We start from the raw sequence: 27,557 nt of genomic DNA, 5'->3' as shown, positions 1-27,557 counted from the left end.
CACGCCATGGGGCTCAAATGGCTTCAGGGTACTGTAATTGACAAAGAGGGGAATAGGGTCATCATGGTAAAACTCAACAATGGTCAGATATGCTGTAAGCATTTGGACCAAGTTTTTAAAAAAAAGGTTCAGCAATGACACGGAGGAACCTGAAGAAGACCATGAGATGGAGCTCACAACACCGCCAGTGAATGAGCAATAAGAGCAATCCACAGAATGCACAGTCCCTGCGGTCAGGCCGGAATCACCACAGCTGACAGACACTCACGTCAGTGTCCAACCACTAGCGCCCCAACAGCGGCGCTCCACGAGGAAGCGCAGACCACCTGAAAGACTAAACCTATGATCCTAATCAGACTTTGGGGAGAAGGTGATGTCATGTATGTAACACCACTGTATTACTGTATACACTCAATCTAGATGCACACCTTGACCACATGGGGTGAACTTGTGGGAGACTGCCCATACCTGATCATCCAGGTATATAAAGGGAGGTCCCACGCAGGGTCATCACTTCTGGAGTCCTGTGAATAAAGAGCAGGTCATAGAAACATAGAAACATAGAAAATAGGTGCAGGAGTAGGCCATTCGGCCCTTCTAGCCTGCACCACCATTCAATGAGTTCATGGCTGAACATTCAACTTCAGTACCCCATTCCTGCTTTCTCGCCATACCCCTTGATCCCCCTAGTAGTAAGGACCTCATCTAACTCCTTTTTGAATATATTTAGTGAATTGGCCTCAACAACTTTCTGTGGTAGAGAATTCCACAGGTTCACCACTCTCTGGGTGAAGAAGTTCACCACTCTCTGGGTGACCTTGTCCCCAGAATGTGCCTCGTGTGGTTTCATACTGTAGAGTAAGGATTTTACAAAGGCGCTATATAAATGCAAGTTATTGTAAATTTGGGGGGTGGGGAGAGGGAATGATCTGATGCTAAATTATAATCTGGATAGAATCCAAGGATGCAGCTTAGAAAATGTTCTTTATGGAGACAGATTATTTTTCACTACTGTGCAGCCTCAACATTTAATTGGTTTATGGAGCATATTTATTTCTACTGTCTATCTCTCGTTCTATGTCTCTCTCTCTCTTTCTCTCTCTCTCTGTGTCTGTCTGTCGTGTTCCGAAGGCCTGAGCTGGGCCCTCTTAATGGGAACTCTGAAGCAACTGCTAGACTGAACGAGGAATGATCTGTTGCTGAGCACTTACATAAAAACATAAATAGGAGCAGGAATCAGCCGTTTGGCCCCTCAATCCTGCTCCGCCATTCAATAAGATCATGGCTGATCTGATCTTGGGCTCAGCTCCACTTTCCCGCCCGCTCCCTATAACCCTTGACTCCCTTATCGCTCAAAAATCTGTCTATCTCCAACTTAAATATGACCCAGCCTCCACAGCTCTCTGGGGCAGAGAATTCCACAGATTTACCACCCTCCTGAGAGAACAAATTTCTCCTCATCTCATTTTTAAATGGGCCGGCCCCTTATTCTAAGACTATGCCCCCTAGTTTTAGTTTCCCCTATGAGTGGAAACCTCCTCTCTGCATCCACCTTGTTGAGCCCCCTCGTTATCTTATAAGTTTCAATAAGGTCACCCCTCATCCTAACATGAGGCAACCTGTTTAACAGGCCTCCACTGTGTGAGAGATTCACTTCACTGTATCTCCCACCACGGCGCCTCCTTCATGCAACGTAAAACGAGAGGTGTCGCAAGATGGGATAACACCATCCTAAGTCATTCCCCTGGTACGTTAACTCTCTCGACGGGCATCTCATTATATCAAAGACGCACAGAAGGAGGCCATTCGGCCCATCATGCCCGTGCTGGCTCTTCGACAGAGCCGAACCTGTGGCCGCCGTTGTCGGGCCGACTTCAGGGTTTGCCGGCAATTAAAATGAAATGGCGGCTGGGGCGGAGCGCCCTCCCCTTTAAGGGCGGACGCGCCGCCCACTGGCAGCTTCCCAGCGGGGATAGCTGGCGGGGGCACTGAGCGGCTTCACTCCCGCGGGGCGGACAGCAGTCGCCACCGGGCGGTAAGGGGTCGGCACGGCAACATTTCCACCACCCCCAACCCGGGGTGCAATTTTGGATGGGTCGGAACATCCACTTGCCCCCGATCGGAAAGGCCTTACCGCCCTGTTGCCGCCTCTTAGAGATGGTAACGTACCTTTAAAGAGGAGGGCAATTTTGGCCCCTTACTTTCCTCCAATCACAGCACAGCTTTCAGTGCAGACACTTCCAAGAAGCAAGCTATCCCCAGAGACCCCCAATCAGATGACACCGCCCCTTTAAATGAGAGGTGATATCATTAAAAGGTATAAAATTCTTGCAGGGCTTGATGCTGAGATGTTTCTCCCTGGCTGGGGAGCCTGGAACTGTCACAGTATTGGGATAAGGATGTCGGCCATTTAAGGCTGAGATGAGGAGGAATTTCTTCACTCAGAGGGCGGTGAATCTTTGGAATTCTCTACCCCAGAGAGCTGTGGAGGCTCAGTCATTGAGTATATTCAAGACAGATTGATGGATTGTGTGGGGGAGTAGTGCAGGAAAGTGGAGTTGAGGTCGAAGATCAGCCGTGATCTTATTGAACGGCCAAGATGTCTGCACTCCTCTAATTCTGCCCTCCTGAGCATCCCTGATTATAATCGCTCCACCATTGGTGGTCGTACCTTCTGTTGCCTGGGCCCAAAGCTCTGGAACTCCCTGCCTAAATCTCTCCGCCTCTCTTTCTTCCTTCAGGACGCTCCTGAAAACTTCCTTCTTTGGTCAAGTTTTTGATCATCTGTGCTAGTTTCTACTTATGCTGTTGCATTTTTATCGCGTAGCACTCCTGTGAAGCGCCTTGGGACGTTTCACTCCATTAAAGGTGCTATATAAATACGAGTTGTTGTTGTAGCGGTCTCGAAGGGCTCGAATGGCCGACTCCTGCTCCTATTTATGTTCATAAATATTTTCAGCCATTGCAGTGCCAGGGGCTGCTGGTTTAAAGGTCCATTCTCCGAGCCACTGCTGCACCACAGCCGGTCGATAGCTGGATGTTGGCTTTTTCTAAGAGTGACTTACTGGATTCAGTTCATTAGAATTGATTGGCCATGCCCGGCAACTGCTGATAAAATACTGGCCATTGATTCCTGCTTTTGCTGGGCCTGTGTGGGTGTGTGGCTGTTTGGCTCCTTCTAGTGCCAGCAAGCACTGTCAGTAATTCTTCCCCGTAGATAGAATCATACAGCACGGAAGGATGCTGATGGAGAGCTGCAGGAAGCAGTGCAGGAACTGGCTAACAATTAACAACTTGTAATTATATTGCGCCTGTAATGTACTGAAACATCCCAAGGTGCTTCACAGTAGTGTTATCAGACAAAACAAATCCATTTGATACCGAGCTGCATAAGTAGAAATTAGCACAAGTGTCCAAAAGCTTGGTCAAAAGAGGTAGGTTTTAAGGAGAGTCTTGAAACATAGAAACATAGACAATAGGTGCAGGAGTAGGCCATTCGGCCCTTCGAGCCTGCACCGCCATTCAATGAGTTCATGGCTGAACATGCAACTTCAGTACCCCATTCCTGCTTTCTCGCCATACCCCTTGATCCCCCTAGTAGTAAGGACTACATCTAACTCCTTTTTGAATATATTTAGTGAATTGGCCTCAACAACTTTCTGTGGTAGAGAATTCCACAGGTTCACCACTCTCTGGGTGAAGAAGTTTCTCCTCATCTCGGTCCTAAATGGCTTACCCCTTATCCTTCGACTGTGACCTCTGCTTCTGGACTTCCCCAACATTGGGAACATTCTTCCTGCATCTAACCTGTCTAAACCCATCAGAATTTTAAACGTTTCTATGAGATCCCCCCTCATTCTTCTGAACTCCAGTGAATACAAGCCCAGTTGATCCAGTCTAAATATGTCAGTCCCGCCATCCTGGGAATCAGTCTGATGAACCTTCACTGCACTTCCTCAAGTTAGGAGACCAAAACTGTACACAATAGTCCAGGTGTGGTCTCACCAAGGCCCTGTACAACTGTAGTAACACCTCCCTGTCCCTGTACTCAAATCCCCTCGCTATGAAGGCCAACATGCCATTTGCTTTCTTCACCGCCTGCTGTACCTGCATGCCAACCTTCAATGACTGATGTACCATGACACCCGGGTCTCGTTGCACCTCCCCTTTTCCTAATCTGTCACCATTCAGATAATAGTCTGTCTCTCTGTTTTTACCACCAAAGTGGATAACCTCACATTTATCCACATTATACTTCATCTGCCATGCATTTGTCCACTCACCTAACCTATCCAAGTTACTCTGCAGCCTCATAGCATCCTCCTCGCAGCTCACACTGCCACCCAACTTAGTGTCATCCTCAAATTTGGAGATACTACATTTAATCCCCTCCTCTAATCATTAATGTACAAAATAAACAGCTGGGGCCCCAGCACAGAACCTTGCGGTACCCCACTAGTCACTGCCTGCCATTCTGAAAAGTACCCATTTACTCCTACTCTTTGCTTCCTGTCTGCCAACCAGTTCTCAATCCACGTCAGCACACTACGCCCAATCCCATGTGCTTTAACTTTGCACATTAATCTCTTGTGTGGGACCTTGTCGAAAGCCTTCTGAAAGTCCTCCTTCTGAAGGAGGAAAGAGAGGTAGAGAGGCGGAGAGATATAGGCAGGGAGTTCCAAAGCTTGGGGGCCCAGGCAACAGAAGGCACGGCCACCAAAGGTTGAGCGATTATAATCAGGGATGCTCAGGAGGGCCAAATTAGAGGAGCGCAGACATCTCGGGGGGGTTGTGGGGCTGGAGGAGATTACAGAGATAGGGAGGGGCAAGGCCATGGAGGGATTTGAAACTAAGGATGAAAATTTTGTAATCGAGACGTTGCTTAACCGGAAGCCAATGTAGGTCAGCGAGCACAGGGGTGATGGGTAAGCGGGATTTGGTGCGACTTAGGACACGGGAAGCTGAGTTTTGGATGACCTCTAGTTTACGTAGGGTAGAATGTAGGTGGTCAACCAGAAGTGCGTTGGAATAGTCAAGCTTAGAGGTAGCAAAGGCAGGGATGAAGTCTTCAGCAGCGGATGAGCTGAGGCAAGGGCGGAGACGGGCGATGTTATGGAGGTGGAAATAGGTGGTCTTGGTTATACTGCGGATATCTGGTTGAAAGCTCAGTTCAGAGTCAAATATGACACCAAGGTTGCGAAAAGTCTGGTTCAGCCTCAGACCGGAGTTGGGGAGAGGGATGGAGTCAGTGGCTAGGGAACGGAGTTTGTGGCGGGGACCAAAAACAATGGCTTCGGTCTTCCCAATATTCAATTGGAGAAAATTTCTGCTCATCCAGAACTATATGTCGGACAAGCAGTCTGACAATTTAGAGACCATGGAGGGGGCGAGAGAAGTGGTGGTGAGGTAGAGCTGGGTGTCATCAGCGTACATGTGGAAATTGACGCTGTGTTTTCGGATGATGTCGCCAAGGGACAACATGTAGATGAGAAATAGGAGGGGGCCAAGGATAGATCCTTGGGGGACACCAGAGGTAACAATGGAGGGGGCGGGCAGAGAAGCCGTTGCTGGAGATTTTCTGGTTACGATTAGATAGATAAGAATGGAACCAGGCGAGTGCAGTCCCACCCAGTTGGATGGCATTGGAGGGGCGTTGGAGAAGGATAGAGTGGTCAACCGTGTCAAGGGCTGCAGTCAAGTCAAGAAGGACGAGGAGGGACAGTTTGCCTTTGTCACAATCACAAAGGGATGTCATTTGTGACTTTGAGAGCCGGAAATGGTACTGTGGCAGGACGGAAACTTGATTGGTGGGATTCAAACATGGAATTGTGGGAAAGATGGGCATGAATTTGGGAGGTGACAACACGTTCAAGAACTTGATGGGAGTGCCTTGCGTAGTTGAACAGGACATCCTTGTTGTGTATGCATGCCTGTTTATTGTGTGAAGTCTGTAACACTGTTATGCCACATTGAATGTACCCTTATACTGTACACACCCTACCGGTACACCAGAGGGTGCTGTTGCTGGAGACCTAGGGGTTGCCTGCACACGGCAGGTAACCCAGTATAAAAGGGAACTCGCAGCTTGTTGTCGGCACTCAGGAGCTGCAAATAAAGGACTACAGTCTGCACAGTTTAAGTATCATACCCTGCCTCATGGAGTCATTACTAAAGATGCCTACATACACTACAATCCTGACCCGAATGGAATCCATCTCGTATAACAATATGGCTTGGGTTGGAGGGGTGGCACTAACTCAGTTTAGGCAGGGTGATTGGTTTTCACCAGGAGGCCCTTTAGCGTCAGTACAGTGTGGTGTATTTTTATCCTGTGATTATTTTAGTGCAGTCAAGTGACCCAGCCATTAACTGGGCTGGTCAAAGTGAAAATAAACATAGTCTATTGTATTGAACAAATATCACGTTTACACAGCAAACGCACCACTGCCTTAAAGTGACAACTCACCTAGATTGCAGCTTCCATCATCATCATCATCGGCAGTCCCTCGGAATCAAGGAAGACTTGCTTCCACTCTAAAAGTGAGTTCTCAGGTGGCTGAACAGTCCAATACGGGAATTACAGTCTCTGTCACAGGTGGGGCAGGCAGTGGTTGAAGGAAGGGTGGGTGGGGAGTCTGGTTTGCCGCACGTTCCTTCCGCTGCCTGTGCTTGTTTTCTGCTTGCTCTCGGCGACGAGACTCGGTGCTCAGCGCCCTCCCTCCTCCACTTAGGGCGGTCTTGGGCCAGGGATTCCCAGGTGTCGGTGGGAATGTTGCACTTTATCGAGGAGGCTTTGAGGGTGTCCTTGAAACGTTTCCTCTGCCCACCTGTGGATCGTTTGCCGTGAAGGAGTTCCGAGTAGAGCGCTTGCTTTGGGAGTCTTGTGTCAGGCGTGCAGACGATGTGGCCTGCCCAGCGGAGCTGGTCGAGTGTGGTCAGTGCTTCGATGCTGAGGATGTTGGCCTGATCGAGAACACTGACGTTGGTGCGTCTGTCCTCCCAGGAGATTTGCAGGATCTTGCGGAGACATCGTTGGTGCTATTTCTCCAGAAATTTGAGGTGTCTGCTGTATATGGTCCATGTCTCTGAGCCATGTAGGAGGACGGGTATCACTACATCCGTGGAGACCATAAGCTTGGTGCCAGATTTGAGGGCCTAATCTTCGAACACACTATTCCTCATGCGACCGAAGGCTGTGCTGGTGCACTGGAGGCAGTGTTGGACCTCGTCGTCGATGTCTGTCCTTGCTGATGGTAGGCTCCTGAGGTATGGAAAGTGGTCCACGTTGTCCAAGGCCACGCCGTGGATTTTAATGACCGGGCGGGGAGGGGGGGGGAGGTGGGGTCAGGTTGGTGGTGGAGCATCATCACAGTCAGTCCCTCCAAATCAAGGAAGACTTCGAGAGCAGCAAGAATGCAAACAGCAATGTGATAATGACCAGATAATCTGTTTTTGTTATGTCGATTGAGGGATAAATATTGGCCCAGGACACTGGGGATAACTCCCCTGCTCTTCTTCCAAATAGTGCCGTGGGATCTTTTACGTCCAGCTGAGAGGGAAGACGGGGCCTCTGTTTAACGTCTCATCCAAAAAATGGCACCTCCGACAGTGCAGCACTCTCTCAGCACTGCACTGGGAGTGTCAGCCTAGATTTTTGTGCTCAAGTCCCTGGAGTGGGACTTTAACTCACAACTGTCTGATTCAGAGGCGATAGTGCTGCCCACTGAGCCACAGCTGACACTTATCAAGCACAGAATTTTTCAGCATTGACCCAGCAGCCATGGCTCAGTGGGTAACACCCTCAGCTCTGAGTCAGAAGGTTGTGGGTTCAAGATGTAAAAGATCCCATGGCACTATTTGGAAGAGCAGAGGAGTTATCCCCGGTATCCTGGTCAATATTTATCCTTCAATCAACATCACAAAAACAGATGATCTGGTCATTATCACATTGCTGTTTGTGGGAGCTTGCTGTGCGCAAATTGGCTGCTGCGTTTCCCACATTACAACAGTGACTACACTTCAAAAATAACTTTGTTGGCTGTAAAGTGCTTTGGGACATCCTGAGGTCATGGAAGGTGCTATAAAAATGCACCTTCCTGGTGGGAAGCATATAGTTTATAGAGTCTCTGCAGTAATCTGATTTGAAATTGAGACCTTTTGGCAAAGTTGGGAATGATGCCATTGTTTCAGCTCCCTGTGGTGACAAGTGCTGCATTGTGTGTTCCCCAGGATATTATGTTCATAAACCTTTTTTTGATTGTGTAGGTCCCAAGTGGAGAGTGCAGCCATTCTGAAGGAATTATTCCAAGTGCCAAAGTTAGTAATGAAGCTTCTAGAATGTTCACATCCAGTCCTAAACATTGCACCTTTCAAACTTGAGCAGCCAGCACGAGAGTGATTGAGGGGTCTGTAACGGTGTTGGAGGGAGTCAGGACTAATAGATCGGTCTCAGGCTTTCGCTTGGACTCCTGTGCGACTAAGTGTGCTGATGCAGTGAAATTTTGTTGAACATTTTTCAGGTTTTGTCAGAAAGTGTTCCGTTGAGTCAGGATTTCTGTGGACTGCAGAGGGGGAAGCAAGCCAACTGGCAAACCTTATCGCAGCTCAGCCAATCGATGCCCCCGCAGCCCAGCCAATCGATGCCCCTGCAGCCCAGCCAATCGATGCTCTTTGCACAAAAGCCGACGTATTATTTCAAGTAGTGAAACGAGTGGTTAGGATCTGGAACGCACTGACAGAGGGTTGTGGAGGCAGACTCAATGGTGGCTTTCAAAAAGGAATTGGATAAGCACCTGGAAGGGGAAAAAAAATTACAGGGCTACGGGGAAAGGATGAAGTGCTCTGGCAGAGAGCCGGAACGGGCTTGAGGGGCTGAATGGCCTCCTTCTGTGCTGTAACCGTTCAATTCTATCCTACCCTAAGGGGGTAACAGATAGGGCAACACTAGGTGCATAAATCATCAAAAGATTTAATAGTAAACGTGAATCCGGGTTTTATAGTCCGGTGTTTTTCCTAAATCAGGAATTCAGTCTCTGAGAGTCATAGAATCATAGAAATTTACAGCAGAGAAGGAGGCCATTTCGGCCCATCGTAAGCACACTGGCTGACAAAGAGCTACCCAGCCTAATCCCACTTTCCAGCTCTCTGTCCGTAGCCCTGTAGGTTACGGCACTTCAAGCGCACATCCAGGTACTTTTTAAATGTGGTGAGGGTTTCTGCCTCTACCACCCTTTCAGGCAGTGAGTTCCAGACCTCCACCACTCCTCGCCTAAAAGCAGTGTTTCACCCGGGTATTGACCTGGGGCTCTCCTTTGCTGGAAAGAACGCTGGTCTGTAATATCATGGAGGGGTTTGTTAGGGTGGGTGTGGGGAACGTGTTTCCTCTTGTGGATGACTCCAGATCAAGGGAACACAAATACAAGATGGCCGCTGACCGATCAAATCAAGAATTTGGGAGCAGTCTTTTCGCACAGAGAGTGGTGAGAATGTGGAACTCACTGGGATGGTTGGAGCAGGGAGCACTGATGCATTTAAGAGGAGGCCTGTGAATCCATGAGGGTAGTGTAGAGGGAAAAGGGGGCGGAGTAGGGGAAGGTCATTAAAAGCATAGAGTAAGAATCTTACCGCACAGAAGGAGGCCATTCAGCCCATCGTGCCTGTGCCGGCTCTTTGAAAGAGCGATCCAATTATTCCCACTCCCCCTGCCCTTTCCCCAAAGTCCTGCAAATGTTTCCACTTTAAGTATTTATCCAATTTCCTTTTGAAAGTTACTACTGAAGCTGCTTTCCAGCAATGTGTCCAGATCATAACTCACTGTGTAATTTTTAAAAATTCATCTTGCCTCTGTTCTTTTGCCAATCACCTTTTAAATCTGTGTCCCCTGGTTACTGACCCTCCTGCCACTGGAAACAGTTCCTCTTTATTTAGTTCCTCTTATCAAAACCCGTCATGATTTTGAACACCTCAATCAAATCTCTCCTTAGCCGTCTCTGCTCCAAGGAGAACAATCCCAGCTTCTCCAGTCTATCCACTAAGGTCTTTCATCCCTGGTACTATTCTGGTAAATCTCCTCTGCACCTTCTCCAAGGTCTTGACATCTGCAATGTCTTTGCTCTTAAGCAAAGAACCCGTGAAGCAATGTGTTGCTATGAATTCTTAAGAATGAGTTTGTTTATTAGCAAAAGGTTTAACAATCACACTACACATTACCAGTTCATCCACCAGGCTCACCGCCTCATCGTGGATCCCCCAAACCCAACTGGCTGGGGTTTTATTGAGTCTTGCGAACATCACATGACTGGCTAAGCCACTCACAACTCAACAGCTCTACAACTATTTTAAGTAGAATATTTAAATCAAGTGCTCCCTTTTGGCAAGGGCACCAGAACCCACAAATTTCCAAATAAAACTTAACGGAAACTTAAATCAAATTAAAATTTGTTTGCCAGGGGTGGTTGATGCACTCCAGTCCCTCCGGCGCCCACCTCTCGTGGAAGGCCGCGAGCGTAGCGGTGGACACTGCGCGCTCCATTTCTAGGGACACCCTGGCTCAGATGTAACTGCAGAAGAGAGGCAGGCAGTCGGGCCGAACGACCCCCTCGAACGCCCGCTGCCTGGACCGGCTGATGGTACCCTTGGCCGTGCCCAGGAGCAGTCCTACGAGGAGGCCTTCGGACCAACCTGCTCCCCTCCACTCAGGGTGCCCAAAGATCAGGAGTGTGGGACTGAAGTGCAACCAGAATTTGAGAAGCAGCCCCTTTAAATAATGGAACAGGGGCTGCAACCTCACATATTCCGTAAAAACATGGAACACTGTCTCTTCGAGACCGCAGAAATTGCAGGCGGCCTGGGAGCCCGTGAACCGACTTTAAAATTTGTTGCACGGGACTGCTCCATGCACCACCCTCCAGGCCAAGTCCCCAGTAAATAGTGGGAGGGCTCCCGCGTAGAGTGCACTCCATCGGGGACCTCCGCCTCCTCCAGACGGCAAGATGGTGCGCCATGGCGTGTCCGGACGGCAGACGAGGATGGCAAAGTGGAGAGTGTGCAGGAGCAGCCCGTACAGGAAACCTCTCCGCGCAGAACTGAAAGGCACGGAGGGGATTTCCAACAGCTCTACAAACCTGTGAGCATACTCACAGGTGCATACATTGCAACATCCTTCTGAAAGTGGTGCCCAGAATTAGCCATGGTGTTCCAGTTAGGAGGAGGTTTGTGTGGAGAAGGAACACCGACAGAGACTAGTTGGGCCAAATGGCCTGCTTCTAATGCTGCAGAGTCTTTGCAAAGTTATGCGTCCCAGAGACTAACAACTCCCACCCCGCCCTGAACTAGTATTTGATCTCGGGGACAGCATTCTTGCTGGATGATGCAATGTGTAATGATGTCTTTATGCTCTGCACAGGAGTGCCGGCACTGGGAGTGGTCTGTCGCCCAGGCAGTAGAAGTGTTCGGTACCTCTGCTCAGTGTCAGCTGTGGCTCAGTGGGTAGCACACCGACCTCTGAGTCAGAAGGTTGTGGGCTCAAATCCCACTCCAGGGACTTGAGCACAAAAATCTAGGCTGACACTCCAGTGCAGTGCCAAGGAAGTGCTGCACTGTCGGATGTGCCGTCTTTCAGATGAGCTGTAAAACCGAGGCCCTGTCTGCTCTCTCAAGTGGATGTAAAAAAATCCTCTGGCACTATTTCAAAAAAGACCAGCGTAGTTATCCCTGGTGTCCTGGACAACGTTTCTCTTCTTGGGCAGTCCCCCCGAGTCGAGGATGACTCACTTCCACACTAAAACGAGTTCTAAGGTGGCTGATGAGACCCACACAGACCAGGTCCCAAACTCCGTTTTAAAGGGGGGAAGATGCCTGTGCGTGGATTTTTTTAACGTGTGGTGGCCGTTACACACCAGCCACCACACGGGCTTGGCAAGGGGATCCAAGATGATAGGCCCGTGCAGCAGAGCTGGTCTCAAAACACACATACATATTCCTACTGATCCCCTCCCGCTCTCCCTCAGTTCCTCTCTCCCTGGTTTTCAGAGATCGCGGTGTAGGTGAGCACATTAATCTTGGAGCAGCTTGCGAATTTGTCCATAGAATACTGACCCTGTATCCCGACGCCGCCCCCACCGGCCCCAGCTCCCGCACGCTGCCCTCCATGCGCAGGTTCTGCTGCCCTCTTTCCGCTCTCTCTCTCTCTCTCTCTCTCTCTCCAGCCACTCACGTCGATCCCCTCAATCAACATAACAAAATCAGATTATCTGGGTCATTATCACTTTGCGGTTTGTGGGAGCTTGCTGTGCACAGATTGGCTGCCGCGTTTCCCACATTACAACAGCGACTACACTCCAAAAAAGTACTTCATTGGCTGTGAAGCGCTTTGAGACTTTCGGTTGCTATATAAATGCAAGTCTTTTCCATTTTTATTTTATAACTACTATACATCAAAGCACAATACTACAAGATCATCTCATAACCAGCATCTGAGGCGCCTCTAAATTGTTGGTACATATATAAACAGAAGTATCCAGAGTCCTTGTAAAATTCAACAAAGCCTGATTAGGCAGTCCCTTGTATCAAGGATAACTTGCTTCCATGCCAAAAAGAGATGAGTTCACAGGTGTTTCAATGAAGGATCTAATATTCCAGATCCTGAACTACATCCTGAAGGGTGGAAGATGCCTGTGCGTGGATTTTTTTAACGTGTTGGCCGTTGCACACCAGCCACCACACGGGCTTGACAGAGCTAGGTCTTGGTCCAGTGGTGAAGATTAACCAAGACGACTGGAGACCTGCTCTGCTGCATAGACCTAGTATGCGCACACATCGCAGTGTGGGCTGGCCCGTGCTGCCCCTGGGCCCTCGCCTCTTCTGGACTCCGAACTCTCACGTCTCCTGGGCCCCGATCACGTCGCTCCACAATCACTCGCCGCTCCTTTGCCCCGACCTCGCCGCTCCTGCTGTACCTGTCCACGCTCCAATCACCGACCCAGACCTTGGTGACGGCTAATCCAGTCGCCCTCTTCACAGCCGTCACTCTCCAGCACGCGCTCTCCCTTGATTATCAGTACTGCATCTTGAGCAGCAGTTCATCTGGAAACCTGTCTCATCTTTTGTCTTTTACGCTTCAGCCCGCACACATAGAAACATAGAAAATAGGTGCAGGAGTAGACCATTCGGCCTTCAAGCCTGCACCACCATTCGATAAGATCATGGCTGATCATTCCCTCAGTACCCCTTTCCTGCTTTCTCTCCATACCCCTTGATCCCTTTAGCCGTAAGGGCCATATCTAACTCCCTCTTGAATATATCTAATGAACTGGCATCAACAACTCTCTGCGGTAGGGAATTCCACAGGTTCACAATTCTGAGTGAAGAAGTTTCTCCTCATCTCAGTCCTAAATGGCCTACCCCTTATCCTAAGACTCTGTCCCCTGGTTCTCGACTTCCCCATCATCGGGAACATTCTTCCCACATCTGACCTGTCCAGTCCCGTCAGAATCTTATAAGTTTCTATGAGATCCCCTCTCATCCTTCTAAACTCCAGTGAATACAGGCCCAGTTGATCCAGTCTCTTCTCATATGTCAGTCCCGCCATCCCGGGAATCAGTCTGGTGAACCTTCGCTACACTCCCTCTGTTGTGTATCTGTAAAGCATGCACTCCCATGTTCCGCCACCAGGGAGCGCATCCCCTGAAGTCCCAAGGGATCCAAGCATCCCTTGGGAGCACTGTATATAAGCCGGCCGCTAAGGCCTGTTCCTCACTCTCTGGAGTGTCTTAGTGACCTCAGTCTTTATTGTTAGTTTAACCTCCCTGTGTGCAGTCTCATGTGTTAGGAACACGAGTATACGAATGCAACGCAAAGATGCAGCAAACTATGGGCATCCTGGAGAAGTTCTCGGAGGGTGAGGACTGGGAAGCCTATGTCAAATGGCTAGACCAGTACTTTGTAGCCAACGAGCTGGACGGAGAAGGAAGCGCTGCAAAAAGGAGAGTGGTCCTCCTCACAGTCTGCGGGGCACCGACCTACAGCCTCATGAAGAATCTTCTGGCTCCGGTGAAACCCATAGATAAGTCGTATGAGGAGCTGTGTACACTGGTTCGGGAGTATCTTAACCCGAGGGAGAGCGTGCTGATGGCGAGGTATCGGTTCTACACGTGCCAGCGATCTGAAGGCCAGGAAGTGGCGAGCTACGTCGCTGAGCTAAGGCGACTTGCAGGACAATGTGAGTTTGATGGCTACCTGGAGCAAATGCTCAGACTTTTTTGTACTGGGCATTGGCCATGAGACCATCCTACGAAAACTTTTGACTGTAGAGACACCGACCCTTAGTCAGGCCATTGAGATAGCACAGGCGTTTATTCCACCAGTGATAACACCAAACACCTCTCTTAGCACACAAGTGCTAGCAATGTTCATAAATTAACTGGAACTGTGTTTGCGAGCAGAAATGTACAGGGCAGAAACCACGAGTCTGCAACTACCAGCAGGCCTCAGGTGACCCACATGACTGAGTCTGCAACAAAGGATGAATGCAAGGCAGTTGTCACCTTGTTGGCGTTGTGGAGGCTTCTATTCAGCCTATTCATGCCACTTCAAAGGGTATGTTTGCAAGAGCTGTGGAACAATGGGGCCCATCTAACGAGTTTGCAGACGAGCTGCAAGCTCTGCAAAACCTGCTAACCACCACGTGGCAGAGAAAGATCGGTCCATGGTGGATCAAAGCAATTTCAAGCCTCAGAGAGGAGGCAGATGCTGAAGTACACTGGGTGCACACATTTTCGATGAAATGTCCATCTATAATGCTAAATGTAAAATTGAATGGCTTACCCGTAGCCATGGAACTGGACACTGACGCTAGCCAATCCATCATGAGTAAAAAGATGTTTGTGAGACGGTGGTGCAACAAGGCACTCAGACCAGCCCTGAGCCCCATCCACACGAAATTGAGAACGTACACCAAAGAGCTTATCACTGTCCTGGGCAGCGCCATGGTCAAGGTCACCTACGAGGGCACAGTGCACGAACTGCCACTCTGGAATGTCCCGAGCGATGGCCCCACACTGCTTGGAAGGAGCTGGCTGGGCAAAATCCGCTGGAACTGGGATGACATCCGAGCGCTATCACATGTCAATGAGGCCTCATGTACCCAGGTTCTTAACAAATTTCCTTCCCTTTTTGAGCCAGGCACTGGAAATTTTTCCAGGGCGAAGGTGCGGATCCACTTGGTCCCAGAGCCACGACCCATTCACCACAAGGTGCGAGCAGTACCTCACATGATGAGGGAGAGAGTGGAAATCGAGCTGGACAGGCTGCAATGCGAGGGCATGATCTCCCCGGTGGAATTCAGCGAGTGGGCCAGCCTGATTGTTCCAGTACTCAAAAGTGATGGCACGGTCAGGATTTGCAGCGATTATAAAGTAACTATTAATCGTTTCTCGCTACAGGATCAATACCCGCTACCTAAGGCAGATGACCTATTTGCGACGCTGGCAGGAGGCAAGACGTTCACCAAGCTCGACCTGACTTCTGCCTACATGACGCAGGAGCTGGAGGAGTCTTCGAAGGGCCTCACCTGCATCAACGCGCATAAGGGACTGTTCATCTACAACAGATGCCCGTTTGGAATTCGGTCGGCTGCAGCGATCTTCCAGAGAAACATGGAGAGCCTACTCAAGTCGGTACCACGCACGGTGATGTTTCAGGACCACATATTGGTCACAGATTGAGACACTGTCGAGCACCTAGCAAACCTGGAGGAGATCCTCCAGCGATTGGATCACGTAGGGCTGCGGCTGAAGAGGTCGAAATGCGTCTTCATGGCAACAGAAGTGGAGTTTTTGGGGAGAAAGATTGCGGTGGACGGCATTTGTCCCATAGCCTCTGTCTTGGCGTCTATCAGGAATGCGCCCAGGCCACAGAACATCACGGAGCTGCGGTCGTTCCTGGGACTCCTCAACTATTTTGGTAACTTCCTACCGGGGTTAAGCACCCTCTTAGAGCCCCTACATGTGTTATTGCGTAAAGGTGAGAACTGGGTATGGGGAAAAAAGCAAGTAATTGCTTTTGAGAAAGCCAGAAACATTTTATGCTCCAACAAGCTGCTTGTATTTTATAGCATGTGATGCGTCGTCGTACGGAGTCGGGTGTGTATTGCAACAAGCTAACATTGCGGGGAAGTTGCAAACTGTCACCTATGCCTCCAGGAGCTGGTCTAAGGCCGAGAGAGCCTACAGCATGATTGAGAAAGAGGCATTAGCGTGTGTGTTCAGGGTAAAGAAAATGCATCAGTACCTGTTTGGCCTCAAATTTGAGCTGGAAACCGATCACAAGCCCCTCATAACCCTGTTCGCTGAAAACAAGGGGATAAATACTAATGCCTCAGCGCGAGAGCCCACCTTTGTATGCGGGCTATCCGCGTATAACTATACCATCCGCCACAGGCCAGGCACCGAGAACTGTGCGGATGCTCTGTCGGCTACCATTGCCCACCACGGGGGTGGAAATGACGCAGCCTGCATACTTGTTGATGGTGGCACAGCCCGCAGACTTGTTGATGGTCATGGAAGCATTTGAAAAGAATAAATCACCTGTCATGGCCTGCCAGATTAGGACTTGGACGAGCCAAGCTCCTCTGCTGTCCATAGTAAAAAAACGGTGTTACTGCATGGGAGCTGGGCCAGCATCCCCGTTGAAATGCAAGAGCTAATCAAGCCGTTCCAGCAACGAAAGGACGAGCTGTCCATTCAGGAAAACTGGTAACCACGTAGTGCTACCCAAAAGGTGCAGGGAGACGTTCATCTCTGATCTCCACAGCACACACCCGGGTATAGTAATGATGAATGCAATAGCCAGATCCCACGTGTGGTGGCCCAGTATCGACTCTGACTTAGAGTCCTGTGTACGGCAATGCAGCGTGTGTGCTCAGTTGAGCAATGCGCCCAGAGAGGCACCATTAAGGTTGTGGTCCTGGCCCTCCAGACCATGGTCGAGGATCCATGTCGACTATGTGGGCCCGTTTCTCGGTAAAATGTTCCTGGTGCTGGTGGATGCTTTTTCAAAATTGATTGAATGTGAAATAATGAACGGGAAGCACCGCCACCACCACCATTGAAAGCCTGAGGGCCATGTTTGCCACCCACAGCCTGCCTGACATACTGGTCAGTGACAACGGGCCATGTTTCACCAGTACCGAATTTAAAGAATTCATGACCCGCAATGGGATCAAACATGTCATCTCGGCCCCGTTTAAACCAACCTCCAATGGGCAGGCAGAGCGGGCAGTACAAACCATCAAACAGAGCCTTAAACGAGTCACAGAAGGCTCACTCCAAACCCGCCTGTCCTGAGTACTGCTCAGCTAATGCACGAGACCACACTCACTCTCACAGGGGTGCCCCCGGCTGAGCTACTCATGAAAAGGACACTTAAAACCAGACTCTCTCTGGTTCACCCCAACCTGCATGATCAGGTAGAGAGCAGGCAGCAGCAACAAAATGTAAATGATGGTCGTGCCACTGTGTCATGGGAAATTGATCTGAATGACCCTGTGTATGTGCTAAACTATGGACATGGTCCCAAATCAATTGCGGGCACGGTGATAGCTAAAGAAGGAAGTAGGGTGTTTGTAGTCAAAGTAAACAATGGACAAATTTGCAGAAAGCACCTGGACCAAACAAGGCTGCGGTTCACAGACTGCCCTGAACAACCCACAGCAGACACCACCTTTTTCGAGCCCACAACACACACCCAAAGGATCAACGACACCACCCTGGACCAGGAAATCGAACCCATCACGCCCAACAGCCCAGCAAGGCCAGGCTCGCCCTGCAGGGCCAACAACACACCAGCCCAGTGAGGGCACAGCCAATACACCAGAACAGAGAATTGTACCGAGGCGGTCCACCAGGGAAAGAAAAGCTCCCGACCGCCTCACCTTGTAAATAGTTATCACTGACTTTGCGGGGGAGTGATGTTGTATATCTGTAAAGCATGCATTCCCATGTTCCGCCACCAGGGAGTGCATCCCCTGAAGTCCCAAGGGATCCCAGCATCCCTTGGGAGCACGATATATAAGCCGGCCCCTAAGGCCTGTTCCTCACTCTGGAGTGTCTTAATAAAGACTGAGGTCACTGTTACTTTAATCTCCCTGTGTGCAGTCTCATCTGTGTTAGGAACACAATATCCTCAATAGCAAGAACGTCCTTCCTCAGATTAGGAGACCAAAACTGAACACAATATTCCAGGTGAGGCCTCACCAAGGCCCTGTACAATTGCAGTAAGACCTCCCTGCTCCTATATTCAAATCCCCTAGCTATGACGGCCAACATACCATTTGCTGCCTTCACCGCCTGCTGTACCTACATACCAACTTTCAATGACTGATGAACCATAACACCCAGGTCTCATGTTCAGCCATGAACTCATTGAATGGCGGTGCAGGCTCGAAGGGTAGAATGGCCTACTCCAACTATTTTCTACGTTTCTATGTCTCGTTGCACCTCCCCCTTTCCTAATCTGCCACCATTCAGATAATATTCTGCCTTTGTGTTTTTGCCCCCAAAGTGGATAACCTCACATTTATCCACATTATACTGCATCTGCCATGCATTTGCCCACTCACCTAACCTGTCCAAGTCACCCTGCAGCCTTTTAGTGTCCTCCTCACAGCTCACACCACCACCCAGTTTAGTGTCATCTGCAAACTTGGAGATATTACACTCAATTCCTTCATCTAAATCATTAATGTAAATTGTAAAGAACTGGGGTCCCAGCACTGAGCCCTGCGGCACTCCACTAGTCATAGCCTGCCATTCTGAAAAGGACCTGTTTATCACAACTCTCTGCTTCCTGTCTGCCAATCAGTTCTCTATCCACCCCCAATACCATGTGCTTTGATTTTGCACACCAATCTCTTGCGTGGGACCTTGTCAAAAGCCTTTTGAAAATCCAAATACACCACATCCACTGGTTCTCCCTTGTCCACTCTACTAGTTACATCCTCAAAAAAATTCCAGAAGATTTGTCAAGCATGATTTCATAAATCCATGCTGACTTGGACTGATCCTGTCACTGCTTTCCAAATGCGCTGCTATTTCATCTTTAATAATCGATTCCAACATTTTCCCCACTACTGATGTCAGGCTAACCGGTCTATAATTCCCTGTTTTCTCTCTCCCTCCTTTCTTAAAAAGTGGTGTTACATTAGCTACCCTCCAGTCCATAGGAACTGATCCAGAGGCGATAGACTGTTGGAAAATGATCACCAATGCATCCATTATTTCTATGGCCACTTCCTTAAGTACTCTGGGATGCAAACTATCCGGCCCCGGGGATTTATCGGCCTTCAATCCCATCAATTTCCGTAACACAATTTCCCGCTTTATAAGGATATCCTTCAGTTCCTCCTTCTCACTGGACCCTCGATCCCCTAGTATTTCCGGAAGGTTATTTGTGTCTTCCTTCATGAAAACAGAACCAAAGTATTTGTTTAACTGGTCCGCCATTTCTTTGTTCCCCATTGTAAATTCACCTGAATCTGACTGCAAGGGACCTACGTTTGTTTTCACTAATCTTTTTCTCTTCACATATCTATAGAAGCTTTTGCAGTCAGTTTTTATGTTCCCAACAAGCTTCCTCTCATACTCTCTTTTCCCCCTCCTAATTAAACCCTTTGTCCTCCTCTGCTGAATTACAAAATTCTCCCAGTCCTCAGGTTTGCTGCTTTTTCTGGCCAATTTATATGACTCTTCTTTGGATTTAACGCTATCCTTAATTTCCCTTGTTAGCCATGGTTGAGCCAACTTCCCCGTTTTATTTTTACTCCAGACAGGGCTGTACAATTGTTGAAGTTCATCCATGTGATCTTTAAATGTTTGCCATTGCCTAACCACCGTCAACCCTTTAAGTATCACTCGCCAGTCTATTTTAGCCAATTCACATCTCATACCATCGAAGTTACCTTTCCCCAAGTTTAGGACCCTAGTCTCTGAATTAATTGTGTCACTCTCCATCTTAATAAAGAATTCTACAATATTATGGTCAACTCTTTCCCAAGGGGCCTCGCACAACAAGATTGTTAATTAGTCCCTTCTCATTACACATCACCCAGTCTAGGATGGCCAGCGCTCTAGTTGGTTCCTCAACATATTGGTCTAGAAAACCAGCCCTAATACACTCCAGGAAATCCTCCTCCACTGCATTGCTACCAGTTTAGTTCACCCAATCTATATGTAGATTAAAGTTGCCCATGATAACTGCTGTACCTTTTAATGCATGCATCCCTAATTTCTTGTTTGATGCTGTCCCCATCCTCATTACTACTGTTTGGTGGTCTGAACATAACACACACGCTGCTTCTGCTACTTAGCGCTCATGTCATGTCGACGAGGATCTTAGAATCCCAGAATCGAAAGCTAAAGCCGACTGCATCAGGTATTCCCAGGCCCTCTCCCATCCAAGTACTAACCAGGCCTGACTCTGGTTAGCTTCTGAGCTCGGGCATTTTCAGACTAGTGTGGCTGTAACACTGAGCAAGATTGTGACATTGCTCGTGAATAGAAAGCGGGAGTGGCCGGATTTCTGGTGTTCACTCATGCACGCACAGTATCTGGAACTCCGCAGTCCCAGCCACACAGTTTGCCCTCGTCTCACGTCAGTAAATCCAGAAAGTGCGTGGCAATGTTGGCACCTCCACGATTCGGACAGAGTTCCCGGAGGGTTTTTTTGCCCGTTGTAAAACGTTCTTATTTTTAACCATCCAGGAAACCTCAGCTTGATATTTGAGGAATGAACTGCTGGGCTCCTCACCAACATGTTTGCGGCATTTTTCCCCATGGTGTGGGAGGGAGCTATGTAGGCCGGAAGGCCCCAGGCTTTGACCCTGATCTGCACGGGGTTATCTGATGTCAGCAGCAGCCGGGGCGCCATGTTCGGCCTTCGCGTTCACAAAACTTGCATTTCTATAGCGCCTTTAAAGATGTCCCAAAGCACTTTAGAAGAAAGACTTGCATTTATATAGCGCCTTTCTTGACCACCGGACATCTCAAAGCACTTTACAGTCAATGAAATACTTTTGAAGTGGGTAGTCACTGTTGCAATGTGGGAAACGCAGCAGTAAGCTCCCACAAACAGCAATGTGATAATGACCAGATAATCTGTTGTTTTTTGATTGGTTTGATGGAGGGATGAATATTGGCCAGGAAACCAGGAATAACTCCCCTGCTCTTCTTCAAAATAGTGCCACAGGATCTTTTAGGTCCACTTGAGAGAGCAGAGGGGGCTTCGATTTACCATCTTATCTGAAAGACGGTGCCTCTAACAGTGCAGTCCGCCTTCAGCACTGCACTGGGAGCGGCAGCCTATAATGTTGTGTTCAAGTCCTTGCAGTGGGGCTCAAACCTTCTGACTCCGAGGCGACAGTGCTGCCCACTGAGCCAAGGCTGACACTAGGCTTCAGGCCCACGGCATTATGAAGAAGACATTGGTAGTCTGGTGTCGTGACAAACATTTCTCCTTCAATTAAACCTCATCAAAAATAGATCATCTGACAATTTGCTATTTGTGGGGATTTGCTGTGTAAACATTTGTCTGCCTTGTTTGCCTACAAATGCCTTAATTAAAAAGCTAATTCAAAAACCAGGATTCAAATTATCTGCTTAAGGGACTCAATGTTCCAAGCTAAATTGATTTGCTTAACTATACGAGAGCTGTGCTGCACTATTGATGCCATAAGCAGGTCTGTAAGCCAGGTTAAGTTTGGGCCTACTCCTTATTTTGCATTTCGAGTTAGTTTTGCCTGTGTTAAACTGAGAGCTGTTTGCCTGGGACTGCACATTAGGCCTTAACCCCATCATTAACCTAAGCAGTCAAACATGTGTTTTTAATTCATTCTTGGGATGTGGGCGTCGCTGGCAAGGCCGGCATTTATTGCCCATCCCTAATTGCCCCTTGAGAATGTGGTGGTGAGCCGCCTTCTTGAACCGCTGCAGTCCGTGTGGTGAAGGTGCTCCCACAGTGCTGTTAGGGAGGGAGTTCCAGGATTTTGACCCAGCGACGATGAAGGAACGGCCGATATATTTCCAAGTCAGGATGGTGTTTGACTTGGAGGGGAACTTGGAGGTGGTGGGTGTAATGTATTTGCTTCATGGGTTCTTTGCTTAAAAATTCATCGCAACACATTGATATTAAGAAATAAGACAAAAGCAAAATACTGCGGATGCTGGAATCTGGAATAAAAACAAAATGCTGGAAATCTCAGTGGGTCAGGCAGCATCTGTGGAGCGAGAAAGCAGAGTTAACATTTTGAGTTGATGACCCTTCATTAGACTATTAAGAACTAGTTGATTTATTAGCAAAAGGTTTAACAATCACACTACTACACATTACCAGGTCATCCACCATTACCGGCTCACAACTGTATACCTCATCGTGGATCCCCCGACTCCAACTGGCTGGGGTTTTATTGAGTCTTGTCAGCATCACGTGACTGGCTAAGCCACTCTCTCCTCAACAGCTCTACCAACCTGTGAGCATACATTACATTGGTGTTCCCATGCGCTTGGGATTAGAGGTCGCGGGTTTGGGAGGTGCTGCCGAAGAAGCCTTAGCGAGTTGCTGCAGTGCATCTTTTAGATGGTGCACACTGGAGGAGATTAGAGATAGGGAGGGGTGAGGGCCATGGAGGGATTTGAAAACGAGGATGAGAATTGTGAAAATGAGGCGTTGCTTAACTGGGAGCCAATGTAGGTCAGCGAGCACAAGGGTGATGGGTGAACGGGACTTGGTGCGAGTTAGGACACGGGCAGCTGAGTTTTGGTCACCTCTAGTTTATGTAGGGGTAGAATGTGGGAGGCCGGCTAAGAGTGCTTTGGAATAGTCGAGTCTAGAGTTAACAAAGACGTGGATGAGAGCTTCAGCAGCAGATGAGCTGAGGCAGGGGTGGAGAGGGGCGATGTTACGGAGGTAGAACAGAGTGGTGAGAATGAGGAGCTCGCTACCACAGGGAATGGTTGTGGCGAATAATATCAATGCATTTAAGGGGAGGCTGGATAAACACACGAGGGAGAAGGGAATAGAAGGTTATGCTGATGGGGTGACATGAAGTGGTGGGAGGAGGCTCATGTGGAGCATAAACGCTGACACAGGCTAGTTAGGCCGAATGAAAGAAAGATAGACTTGCATTTCTGTAGTGCCTTTCATGACCACCGGACATCTCAAAGCGCTTTACAGCCAATGAAGTATTTTTGGAGTGTAGTCACTGTTGTAATGTGGGAAACGTGGCAGCCAATTTGCGCACAGCAAGCTCCCACAAACAGCAATGTGTTAATGACCCAGATAATCTGTTTTTTAGTGATGTTGATTGAGGGATAAATATTGGCCAGGACACCGGGGATAAGTCCCCTGCTCTTCTTCAAAATAGTGCCATGGGATCTTTTACATTCACCTCAGAAAGCAGACGGGGCCTCGGTTTAACGTCTCATCCGAAAGAAGGCCCCTCCGACAGTGCGGCGCTCCCTCAGCACTGCACCTCCGACAGTGCGGCGCTCCCTCAACACTGCAACTCCTACAGTGCGGCGCTCCCTCAGCACTGCCCCTCCCATAGTGCGGCGCTCCCTCAGCACTGCCCCTCCCACAGTGCGCCGCTTCCTCAGCACTTCCCCTCCCACAGTGCGCCGCTCCCTCAGCACTGCCCCTCCGACAGTGCGGCACTCCCTCAGCACTGCCCCTCCGACAGTGCGGCGCTCCCTCAGTACTGCCCCTCCGACAGTGCGGCGCTCCCTCAGTACTGCCCCTCCGACAGTGCGGCACTCCCTCAGTACAGCACTGGAAGTGGCTTGTTTCTGAGCTGTAAATTCAACGCGGGGAACTAAAATGCGATGTGGGCGGCTACGGTTCAGTGCGGCTCAAGGGAAAGGCTGGTGGCCCGGCACATAAGCGACTAAAAGCCTTCTCTCTGTCTTTGTCTCCGGCAGATGGCCTCGGCAAACGACTCCCGGCAGGTGCAGAAAGATGCGGCGGACCAGAACTTCGACTACATGTTCAAGCTGCTGATCATTGGCAACAGCAGCGTGGGCAAGACCTCCTTCCTCTTCCGGTACGCCGACGACTCCTTCACCTCGGCCTTTGTCAGCACCGTGGGCATCGACTTCAAAGTGAAAACTGTCTACAGAAACGAGAAGAGGGTGAAGCTGCAGATATGGGTGTGTGTTTCTTTCTAAATGTGTTCCTTTGTACACGTAACCCTGCACCTCCAGGCTTTCTGTCCAACTTTTGTTCTAATTCTTCCTGTGCAACTTTCTATTTGGGGAGAACTCGCCTGCTCTTCTTCGAAATAGTGCCGCGACATCTTTTACGTCCACCTGAGAGGGAAGACGGGACCTCGGTTTAACTTTTTATCCCACACCTCCGAGCTCCCTCAGTACTGCCCCTCCAAGAGTGTGGCGCTCCTTCAGTATTGCCCCTCCGACAGTGCAATGCTCCCTCGGTACTGCCCCTCCGACAGTGCGGCGCTCCCTCAGTACTGCCCCTCCGACAGTGGGGCGCTCCTTCAGTACTGCCCCTCCGACAGTGGTGCGCTCCTTCAGTATTGCCCCTCCGACAGTGCGGTGCTCCCTCGGTACTGCCCCTCCGACAGTGGGGCGCTCCCTCAGTACTGCCCCTCCGACAGTGGGGCGCTCCTTCAGTACTGCCCCTCCGACAGTGCGGTGCTCCCTCGGTACTGCCCCTCCGACAGTGGGGCGCTCCCTCAGTACTGCCCCTCCGACAGTGGGGCGCTCCCTCAGTACTGTTCCTCCGGCAGTGCAACACTCCCTCAGTACTGCCCCTCCAACAGTGCAGCACTACCTCAGCACTGGCCCTCTGACAGTGCGGCGCTCCCTCTGCACTGCACTGGGTGCTTCAGTCTATATTTTGTGCTCGAGTCTCGGAGTGGAGTTTGAACCCATGACCTTCTGACTAAGACAAATAAGAGGGGAAAAAGGGGAAAAAATAGAGGTTGAGGAGAAAGTATAATCAGACGTTTTGGGGAACCTTTTGAAAGCAGATGGCAAGTAACGTGGGTTTCGGGAGAGTCATGGATTGTGGGATCATAGTGGGCGTAAGACATTTGGGCCGTGATGGCACTATATTGCTCTCGAACTCTCTAGGCCCGCTTATAAGGCAGGACTTTATAAAATTGTAAAATTGACCGCTGACTCCGACAATTCAGTACCCCAGTCGAGCTATTGTACGGCAGTAATTGCTTCCGAGATATGGTCCTGGTTTGGTGAGGCCACACCTGGAGTACCGCGTACAGTTTTGGTCTCCATATTTAAGGTAAGTTATACTTGCATTGGAGGCTGTTCAGAGAAGGTTCACTCGGTTGATCCCGGAGATGAGGGGGTTGACTTATGTGAGTAGGTTGGGCCGATACACATTGGAGTTCAGAAGGATGAGAGGTGAGCTTATCGAAACTTATAAGATAATGAGGGGGCTCGACAAGGTGGTTGCAGGGAGGATATTTCCACTTATAGGGGAAACTAAAACTAGGGGACATAGTCTTAGAATGCCCATTTAAAACTGAGATGAGGAGGAATTTCTTCTAGAGGGTTGTAAATCTATGGAATTCACTGGCCCGGAGAGCTGTGCAGACTGTACATAAGAACATAAGAATTAGGAACAGGAGTAGGCCATCTAGCCCCTCGAGCCTGCTCCGCCATTCAATAAGATCATGGCTGATCTGGCCGTGGACTCAGCTCCACTCACCCGCCCGCTCTCCATAACCCTTAATTACCTTATTGGTTAAAAATCTATCTATGTGTGATTTGAATACATTCAATGAGCCAGCCTCAACTGCTTCCTTGGGCAGAGAATTCCACAGATTCACAATTCTCTGGGAGAAGAAATTCCTTCTCAACTCGGTTTTAAATTGGCTCCCCCGTATTTTGAGGCTGCGCCCCCTAGTTCTAGTCTCCCCCACCAGTGGAAACAACCTGTCCGCCTCTATCTTGTCTATCCCTTTCATTATTTTAAATGTTTCTATAAGATCACCCCTCATCCTTCTGAACTCCAACGAGTAAAGACCCAGTCTACTCAATCTATCATCATAAGGTAACCCCCTCAACTCCGGAATCAGCCTCTGTACCCCCTCCAAAGCTAGTATATCCTTCCTTAAGTAAGGTGACCAAAACTGCATGCAGTACTCCAGGTGCGGCCTCACCAATACCCTGTACAGTTGCAGCAGGACCCCCCTGCTTTTGTACTCCATCCCTCTCGCAATGAAGGCCAACATTCCATTCGCCTTCCTGATTACCTGCTGCACCTGCAAACTAACTTTTTGGGAAAGGGGGGGAAAAAAAGGGCCTTGTAAATGTCTGGAGTGTCACCCAGGTCGGGTGGCACCGTTTAATGTTTTATGTTTTGCAGGTGAACTCCAAAAAGAGTTTCATGCACAAGGAGGGGCCTTGAAAATGTCTACTGTGTCACCCAGGTCGGGTGGCATGGTTTTAATGTTTTATGTTTTTGCAGGTTAACTCAAAAGAGTTTCATCATGAGCAAGGACCCCCAGGTCCCTCTGCACCGCAGCATGTTGTAATTTCTCCCCATTCAAATAATATTCCCTTTTACTGTTTTTTTTTCCCAAGGTGGATGACCTCACACTTTCCGACATTGTATTCCATCTGCCAAACCTTAGCCCATTCGCTTAACCTATCCAAATCTCCTTGCAGCCTCTCTGTGTCCTCTACACAACCCGCTTTCCCACTAATCTTTGTGTCATCTGCAAATATAAATGTATTGAATGTATTTAAGGTGGAGATAGACAGATTTTTGAGCGATAAGGGAGTTGAGGGTTATGGGGGGCGGGCAGGGGAGTGGAGCTGAGGCCAGAATCAGATCAGCTGTGATCTTATTAAATAGGGGAGCTGACTCGAGGGGCCAAATGGCCGACTCCTCCTCCTATTTTTTATGTTTGATAGCTGGCTAGGCTGGAGGAATGATGCAGGCTGTCAGCCGACCTCCGTATTAAACTGCCTTCTAATCTGATCGACCTTCCGGCCGGCGCTGTATTCCTTGAGCAGTGATCTATCCCGTTTAGTGGTTGCTAAGGTCCTGCGGCCAGCCGAGGTTTTATGGCAGCCACGTGACTGCGGGAGAGGTGTTTGAGCGTGTCAGACGGCAACAGGCTGGCCCTTGTTGGGTATCCAGGAAGTGGCAGCCGAAGTCTGGGGAGGCCCCCCGCGGATCCGCCCAGAAAGCAAACCCGCTTGTGGTCCTTTAAGGTGTGTGAAATCCGGGAGCTGACTCACTCGTCAAGCACTCGCGAGGCTTGCACTGTGTGCAGAGAGGGTGTCGGAGGGAGCTGGGCCCCTGCACGGGGCCTGGATATGCGCACTTTCCCCGAGCCAGAATCCAGATCCTAGATCAAGGTGGTAGTGGGGGGGGGGGGGGAGCGGGGGAGGATTAAAAATTAAAGAGAAGCGGCTGTGTTTTTCTGACTTGCGGCTCTCCTGCTCACTGACTCTGGCGATGAGGCAATCGCTCTGGCTCGGTGCCAAGGCATCATTGGGAAGCAGCGCTGTACAATG

General features: G+C 49.4%; 1 protein-coding gene across 4 annotated transcripts in view; it reads left to right on the top strand.

The window, feature by feature from the left end:
* Window positions 1-27,557, top strand: part of rab3da (RAB3D, member RAS oncogene family, a) — a 63,173-nt gene that overhangs the window by 13,904 nt on the left and 21,712 nt on the right. For all 4 annotated transcript variants that reach the window (XM_070867295.1, XM_070867299.1, XM_070867296.1 and 1 more), the window contains one exon: window positions 23,967-24,194. In XM_070867295.1, the coding sequence (XP_070723396.1) occupies window positions 23,967-24,194 (228 nt within the window). The remainder of the gene's footprint in view (window positions 1-23,966; window positions 24,195-27,557) is intronic.

The sequence above is a fragment of the Pristiophorus japonicus genome, chromosome 24 (assembly GCF_044704955.1).
Source record: "Pristiophorus japonicus isolate sPriJap1 chromosome 24, sPriJap1.hap1, whole genome shotgun sequence".
Taxonomy (NCBI): Eukaryota; Metazoa; Chordata; class Chondrichthyes; family Pristiophoridae; genus Pristiophorus; species Pristiophorus japonicus.
Note: the sequence above shows the minus strand (reverse complement) of the source record. Positions and strands in the feature narration are given on the sequence as shown.